We start from the raw sequence: 8,702 nt of genomic DNA, 5'->3' as shown, positions 1-8,702 counted from the left end.
AATTAGCTTTCCCCCACCACCCATCCCAATTGAATAGGATGAGAAATACCAGAATATATTCCACGTATTAAAGACATTATTTTTAGAAACTTTTGTTTCAGGTATATAATTTATATACTGGTTTGCATTATAAAATATATTTCTGTCACAATAAGCTTGAAAGGTAATGACACAGGTAATCTCTTAAAATCCTATATAATTTAAATACTTACAGATCTTTGTTCTAATATTATTTCAAGACCAGTAAATGACAAAGCATGAAATCACAACTTAGTATGACAAGTTTTATCAAAGCTAAAATTTATTTGGTGCACAATCTGTGCTTGCTATCAGCTACTTTCACATTTAATTTTTTAATACGTAAAAGCAAATATGTGAAGTATTTTATAGATTAAAAAAAAAATACTTCCTTAACTTATTCAGGTGAAAAGAATGGTTACAAGCATTCCAAAAAAACAAACAAAACAGACAAACTAAACCCCAGCCAACTACATAGTCTGTTTCCATTTCCTTCAACACATTTTCTAATACATCACACACTTTATTTAGCACTAGGACAAAAGAGAAAGTTTTGTAATTTGTCTAATAGGTGCTTTTTAATCTACCAATTTCTACTCTAAGCCCTAGAAACTTGAATGATCTCAATATCTGGATAATTTTAAGGTCATGTAGTATTTTGTTCATATAGAACTACTTAAGCCTAAAAATAGCACAGTCTATCTTTCAGAGGCAATTTCTCAGCAGAAAAAGGCAATGGTAATAATTCAACTGATAGAAATGATTTAAGTAAAATGCCTTCAAGAAAGGAGAAAATAAGTGTAGGAGAAATTTATAAAAATGAAGCACTATTACTCCAACTGAATGAGCAAATTTCAATACCTAAGAATTACATATATCTTTTCAAATAATAAATTTTTTACATTTAGAAGTTCAAATTACACAAATGATATTAAGCTTTCCTTCTAATTGGGACTTCAACAATGAAATCAAATTATTTTACAAAATTAAAACAGAAACAATTTTATTCCATAAGTAAACTGGTTTTCAAAAGAAGTATTATATTATAAACAAGACAGATAATCTGGTCAAGCTGTGAATGTATTTGGCAAAAACATTTAGATCTTCCTAATATTTTTTCATTTCTTGGATAAGTTTCTTCAGCATTCCTACCTGTTTTTTTCTAAAAAAAAAAAACAAAACCATGTAACAAAGTACAGCTCATACAGAAACCAGAAGTGAAAGTTGACTTTTTATTGTTTAGAGCATCCTCTTACTGAATGCTGACCAGCAATATCACCATCAAATTACATTTTAGAATTAAATTATTAAGTACTATATATTCAATATATAGTATGCATATACATATTCAATGAATATTCATATTCAATGAATAAACTTAATGTCAGCACGCTAAAATTCATATGATTGTAAATGAATGCTGTTTCCAGATAATTTTTTTAAAAAAGCACAAACTCTATGGCAGCAACTATAATACATACATAGTTCTTTGAAAGATAGTTTTAAACTTATCACATAATAGTGGAATATAATTTAACAAAACACAAATGACATAGTATAAAGCTCTGTGGTTGAATAAGCAGCAAATTAAAGAAAAATATCATCACAGATAGGCTTTGAAAATTAAAAATGTTTTCTATTAGAACAATTTATTCTTTCCTTCCTAAAAATGACTAACTCTGGACATTAAAATGTTAGAACAAAGGGTTCCTGAAATTCCTAGAAAAGAACGAAGCTCCAGTAGCAGTACTGAAGAGAACAGATTTTATCATGGCAAGGTGAAAATTAATTGTGGGTAGCCAAGGATACAATGCTCATTTTTAAAGAAGTAAAGCATATTACATTTAAAACAATACAGCAAACATCTTAAAAGTTTAGTCATTAAATATAGTTTAATTCTTACAAATCTTTTTTTGAAAATGCAATTCATATATACTGCAATCTCAGAAGTTTGAATTCAAAATGAAATAAGAAGGCAGTAGTCAGGGAAATTACAGCAGAGTGTTTTGTCAAATATCTGTACAAACCAGGATGTACTTCTTCTGTCTGTGATACAGAAGGAAAAAAGTGATTCTAAATTTATCCAGGTAAATGCAGAAAAATACTTTGCCAATTGAGGCAGACCATGCTAAAATATAATTTAAAATGATTAGTTTGCATTTAAAATGGTTAGTAATGCTTTTAGTTTGAACCAATGAAACCAAGGTCAGTTGAATTTTGCAGTATGTGACCAGTCTTTTGTACTAAACAATAGCTTATCTGAGAAGTAAATGAGACTGGAAAAAGCAAATGATCTGATCCTTGGCTTTATGATTATCATTTTCTCACTCAGTCATAGTAATTCAAACAAATCAATACAGCATTGAGATTTTTCACATATTAAAATGCAGATAATGAGCTGTGAAGGTAGTGTACCATGTACTACTTAACAGATAAAACTTGGCAATTACCATCAACTCTTTTTTTTTTAATAACACCAAGATTGCAAGCCAAAATAAACATCTGATTAAAAAATTCCGCTTTTCAAGATACTCAGTTATCTTTTTTATCCTTTGAGGGTGGTAAGGGTTGGGTCTTTAAAAACCTGAAGAAGAGCTGATAAGAGGAAAAAAATCCTCAATATTTTAAAAACTGTTTAGGAGTCCATACAACTACTATGCTGGCATGAAAACAGGTGTTTTCTGTCACAGAACCATTCAAATTCCCAAAGAAATAGTTCCTCCAAGCCAACTACATCTCTTGATCTACATTTGTGTAAATCAGCTCACCCATGATTAAAACTGAAGCAATCCTTCAAAAATAGGAGCGAGACACCTCACCCAAAAAGATCTTTTAAATCATTGCTAGCTGAACTGGTACTGGTCATAGTAGTTGGTGGCTGCGCAAAGTTCTGTGGGTTAAAGAAAGGATTACCCTGAATACCAAAGGCAGATTGTCCTATCATGTTCATTTGTGTTCCCACTGCTGAACTCCCCATACCTGGAGACCCCTGAGGAGGTACAAACTGATTAAGCCACTGATTTGAGCTTTGTTGTGATAACTGGTTCATGCTAACTTTGGGTTTCTGAGGGCCAAAGAGATTATTAAGGGCAGACATATCTGTGGGTCTTTGTTGGGTCTGCTTTGCACCAGCAGGAGAAGCACTCAGAGCATTGAAGTTTGGCAAAGTAGAAGGTGTCCCCAGGGTCATCTTGGTTACTCCAGGTGTGCTTGGGCTACTGAAGAAGTTCTGGTTTGTATTAACTGGCATGTTGAATCCTGAAGTCTGAAAGCCTGTGTTGGCATTTAAGCCATTTGTCAAATTTCTCTTTGTATTATCAATTGGTGTAGAAAACATCATGCCAAGGCCCATGGAAGGAACAGAAGTGAAGGTACTTGAAGCAGAAATTTTAGGGGTACTAACAGAAAAGCTGGTCAAAGATGACATATTATCCATCAATGTATCTGTCAGGTCCTTAGTCTGCAAAATATAAGGAAATTACATTATCTCTAAGAAATGCAAATTGTTTTATTAATTTACTAAACAACTGAGAGATGAAATTCTAAAGGACAAATTAAAATTAAGCTCAACATTCTACACTAAGAATTGGCAAGCCATGGCCTGCGTGGCGAAATTCAGCCTGCCACTTATTTTTGTACGGTTTTTACAGATGAACATTTGCAATCAATTTGATGAAAAATACCACTAATTTTGAACTCCAATTAAGCAAAATGATATCCCCCCAATAACTCCATTCTTTTCATTAGTAGATTTGTATTAGAAAAGTTATACTCTACTAATTTTTGAAATTCATAAATTTCTCTATTCTTTTGTGTACCCACAAAATATCCTCAGTTTTGCCTCTTGGCTTGCAAAGACATTTTTTTCAGAGGAAGAATTTTAGTGATTAAGAGGTAACAAAAAATAATTTAAGAAAATCTTTTAAATTAAAAGTTATTTCTGAAACCAAAAAGAATGTAAGTTCTCTACAAGCAAAGACCTTATCCACTTGCCATAGCACCAGCACCCTAGAACAGTGCCTGGAACAGAGTAAGAAATAAATAAAAGGTCATACAGGTTAGTCTTTTAATTCAAGTTATAAACCTGACTATAACTGAAAAGAAAAAAAAAAAACAGAAAATTACTTTTAGCTCAACCCTATCTTTCTCCTTAAGAGTAGTATGCTTGAAATTATGCAAAAGAAATTAATTCTGACCTGTTTGACTGGAGCAGCAGGTATGTGCACTTGGGGTTTAAGAGGCTGCTGGCTTTTCAACTTCTGTGCCTGCTCTTGTTCTTTTGCTAATTTTTGTTTTTCTTCAAGTGTAAGCGATCCCTTAAAACAAGATAGAAAAATAAACAAGCAATTTCATAATTCCATTGTAAAACAAAATATTTTTTTGTTAAACTATATCTTAGTACATTAGGCAAGGCTCATTTGATACTTAACTGAAAAGCAAACAACTCCTATATTGGATTGTCACAGGTAAGTTAAATTTTGAGTTATTACTAGATTTAACTTGAGGAAGCAATTCACAGGATCTGTGCTTAAACATTATTTCCAGTATGATAACAATTATTCAAAAACCATTCATTAGAATTTTTCCAGACGATGAAAATATGATTAAGTGATTTCAGTCTATAAAATTAAGAGATATTGTTCAACTCTAATCTCTCTCACTCCAAAAATATTTTTAAGGGGAGTAGCTGCATTCAGTGGTTGAGTACCTGCTTCCCATGTACAAGGTCCCTGGCTCAATGCCCAGACCCTCCTTAAAAAAATTTTTAAAAATTAAATTTAATTTTTTAAATTTAAAAAACTAAGGAAGAACCAACCAAACAGGTTCTTTCACTCCTAATGTCACACTAAATTTGACCTCTGTCTTTTTCTTTTAACAGCCTTGCTAAACTACACATTAATAGTATGTTCTTTTATAATTTTGTAAACTACAATGTCCAGTAGTCCTTTGGCTTTGCACACAGGTATTCATATTTGCTGAATGAATAAAAGAAAATCACTCTCAGGTGATTTTCATGCATACCATTCCTGTATGGTATGCATGATTATTTTGTTAACTCATAACTTCTCAAATAAAAAATAATAGATTAAAAAAATAAAATCACCCTCAGGAGAAGACCAAAACTGATTTAAATTTGTTTTTTTTTTTTTTATATTGGGTACCAAACAGAATTTCAATAGGAAAGTACCATTATATAGTTTATTATTCAAAATTGGAGGAGAAATCAGATTTTTAATGATGAACAAAAAAGAAAAAAATGTACCCAGATATTTTTTAAGATCAATTTGTTACATGAATTAAATCCATTTTAAAAATATTTAAAATATTGCTGCTTCACTGCTAACAAGTCATCTCAACATCATGTACCTCTGATATGATCAACCAAGAAGGGTACATCATCATTTCTGGGGTATTCTTGCCAAAAGAAATGTATAACCGTAATCTAATAATGAGAAAATAGAAACCAACCCAAATTGAGGGTCATTATATAAAATAACTACACAGTACTCTTTAAAAGTAAGAATCTTGGAATGAAAGGAAAGAAGAGAGTTGAGGTTGTTGGGCTCAACTCAAAAAGAATGGAAAACATTTGGAATTTAAACCTTAGGAATATGATGAGTAGGAAAGAAAATAAAATACTAAATAACAATAATCAAGCAGAGCCTAAGGTAGATGGACAGCACAAACTCTTCAGACACCAGACCAACACAGGTGCAGAATCAGAGACAAAAGAGTAATAAGTTTTACCATGGGGTGTAACGGGCAGTAGTAAGAACAAAACAGTCAGGCAATCTAGAAATGTTGCTAGGTGGGAGGTTCATAATAAGATCAAAATATTGAGCATGTTTATTCTCAACATGGGTCATGTTCCATTCACTGTTAAATTTCATAAAGATAAAGAATGTTTCTAGTTAAGATGCTAAACACCATTTGCCAACACAAATTTGTGGTTTATGGAAAGTCTTACAACATAAATAAGAATACTAAATGAATAAGGAAACTTACTCTTTTATGTTTATTCTGTAATCCATCCTCTTTATTGTCTGATTCACCACCAGTCAGAAGGTCTGCTCCAATGCTGGTAAACGTCTGCTGAAATACAAAAAAAAGTGAACTGTTTTTTAATGGACTGTAATAAAAATGTGATTTTACTGCTTAAAGATTAAAAGTCTTAAAAATAAAGCACACTGTCAAGGACTTCCTATAAAAATTAAAATAATCTAACTCCTCTCTTACCTGATTCCCAACATTTTTAACTTTTGTCTCTTCAGATGCATTTACTGGATTTCCTATGTCCAAAGATCTACAGGAGAAAGGTAAATTATAACAAAATAAGCAACAAAAAAGTATACTTTTAAAATATTCATACCAAAAATAGTATAGGCACATGGAATCTGCTAGAACCTAAACAAACTGTGACTTCATTCTTTAAGGAATGTCAAAACCACTTCCATCATTTTCTACTATTAATGTCTGCTTATCCAAAAAATTAGCATTTGTGGGGAAGCAGCTGTGGCTCAATCAGTTGGGCTCCTGTCTACTATATGGGAGGCCCTGGGTTCATGTCCCAGGGTTTCCTTGTGAAGGCAGGCTCGCTTGCTGGCCCACAAGCGCCGTGGAGTAATGCCTAGCCTGCAAGCACCAGGGAAAGCCGACTCAGCAAAGCGATGCAACAAAAAGGGAGACAAGTGAAAACACAGAAGAGGGTGCAGTGAATGGACACAGAGAGCAAACAACAAGCAAGCTGCAAGGGGGGGCAGTAAATTAAAAAATAAAATACAGACACACAGAAGAATGCAAAGTGAATGGACACAGACAGCAGACAACAAGGAGGCCTCAAGGGGGGGGGGGGGACAGGGATAAAAAAATTAGCATTTGTATATAAACTTTTTTAAAAAAACCTAACAGTTTGAGATTTAGTTTTTGTGCCATAAAACCAGGCAAGTATGGTCCTTGCCTTCAAAGAGCAGTCTCACTGAAAGATATGATGTAGGGAACAGTTTCAAAAGCTATGATATTAATAATAAATATTGTAATTACCGCCATGTGGCCAGATTAGGCCTTGAAAATCAGGAAAGATTTGGACAGGCAGAAGAAAATGAGAAGCTTCATTCCCCATCAAGTTAAATATTAGATAGTAAAATGTGTTTCTGTTATAAATTTTTTTAAAAATAATTTTTCAGGTAACCTATGTTAATACAGTCAATCCACCTAACATTATATACTTACATGTCACAGCATACTTGAAGCATACAAAGGGTTATTTCACCTCATTCTAAACCATGTGTGTTTACTTCCAAGCCTTTATCTTATACTTGGGCAGAAGCTAAAGAATTTGTATTTGGGGGCCTTGCTCATGATTGATACCAATTTACTGATTTTCAGAAACCTTTTAGTTCAGAAAAATTTTAACAGGCATCCTATCATGTCTTTGGCTTTGGTGCAAAGAATACAGTGGAGCTTTAATTTTAATAAAGTGGCATTCTCTGGTGAATAATTTCTACCTTTCTCTTCTCTCTGAATACTAACGTTTTGCAAGTAATTTAGAAAATCCTCCCTAAAAATATAAACAGGCAGACTGTGGTGTACTACAGAGAAAATGAATTCTTTATATGAGTTTCTGGGGTTAGAGAAAAGAGAAAGGAAGAAATCAAAACAATAGGGTTTCAAAGATTTGAAAAACATTTATTGGTGATGCTTGTGGAAATCAGCAACCTAAGATTAGAATGCCAGTGGCTAATGCTGACAAGGGAATTTCTCAGAAATATACTTTTCATTATGTAAAGAAAATGCAAGATTATGCCCTATTATGCTTTTGTACCTAGGAGTGTGAATAGATTTTCAATGCCATCCCATTGTAACTCAGTGCAACTTAGTAATATGTTGGAAGAACACGTTTCACATATGACCAAATTAAAATCCAGCAATTTTTCCATTCCATAGTCCAGAAAATAATCATAAAGTAATTTTAATCTAACTCCTAGACCAAATGTGATTAACAACCTACTTACTTCTGCTGTTCTTGCATTACATGAAGTTGCTCCAGTTTAGTCTTATGTTCTGCCTCCAATCTATTCAGCATCTCTTTTATGACGGAGATGAAAGAATTAAACTGGTATAATGAGAAATTGATATGTTTATAGTGTTTCAAGTTAGTAGCAAATGTAATCAGTTAAGATAATTCAATGAGTTAATAATATTCTCCATTTTTACCAGAATAAGATCCACATATACTCATGGTGTTATCACAACAAGAATATCTTTATTTATTTAAGCCCAGCATATCACAGCAAGCATTTTTACAATGTTTTTGTGTGGTGGTGATATGATAGTTGATAAGGCTTTTAACTTTCAGAAAACTCCCAGTTGTTTGCTTTCTTCATTGCTCGAGCTCAGTTTCAGTCATTAATGTTTAAGTCTTGCCTGCCTATCCATCTCTGACAGGCTAAAACAATAACCCTTCTCAGTCTTTTCCATCATTTTTCATTAAGCACCAGTTTTATTGTGAACAAAATGCCCAGTCTTTACTCTGTACCTCAAGTTTTCTTTCAATTCAATACATGTTTTTCTTTCTGGCACTTCTCTAGCAGCTGGAGATAAAATGAATAAGCTATATATAGTACCAGCCTTTGAGGAGGTTTTAATCTCAAAGAAGTACCAGATACATAGGTAGAGAGATGTGA

At 32.8% G+C, this 8,702-nt stretch overlaps 1 protein-coding gene across 10 annotated transcripts in view; it reads right to left on the bottom strand.

The window, feature by feature from the left end:
* Positions 1-283: 283 nt before the first annotated feature.
* The window catches only part of SCYL2 (SCY1 like pseudokinase 2), an 84,772-nt gene continuing 76,353 nt past the window's right edge, over positions 284-8,702 (bottom strand). For 5 of the 10 annotated variants that reach the window (XM_058308600.2, XM_058308599.1, XM_071219023.1 and 2 more), the window contains 5 exons: positions 8,031-8,131; positions 6,256-6,322; positions 6,025-6,108; positions 4,215-4,334; positions 284-3,478 (listed from right to left, as the gene is read on the bottom strand). In XM_058308600.2, the coding sequence (XP_058164583.1) occupies positions 2,834-3,478; positions 4,215-4,334; positions 6,025-6,108; positions 6,256-6,322; positions 8,031-8,131 (1,017 nt within the window). In that variant the 3' untranslated portion in view covers positions 284-2,833. Of the gene's footprint in view, positions 3,479-4,214; positions 4,335-6,024; positions 6,112-6,255; positions 6,323-8,030; positions 8,132-8,702 lie in introns of all 10 variants that reach the window. The other 5 variants (XM_058308598.1, XM_012529284.3, XM_058308601.1 and 2 more) reach the window with 1 other exon arrangement.

Source organism: Dasypus novemcinctus, chromosome 12 (genome assembly GCF_030445035.2).
Source record: "Dasypus novemcinctus isolate mDasNov1 chromosome 12, mDasNov1.1.hap2, whole genome shotgun sequence".
Classification (NCBI taxonomy): Eukaryota; Metazoa; Chordata; class Mammalia; order Cingulata; family Dasypodidae; genus Dasypus; species Dasypus novemcinctus.
The sequence above is the reverse complement of the archived record's forward strand: the minus strand, read 5'-3'. Positions and strand labels throughout refer to the sequence as shown.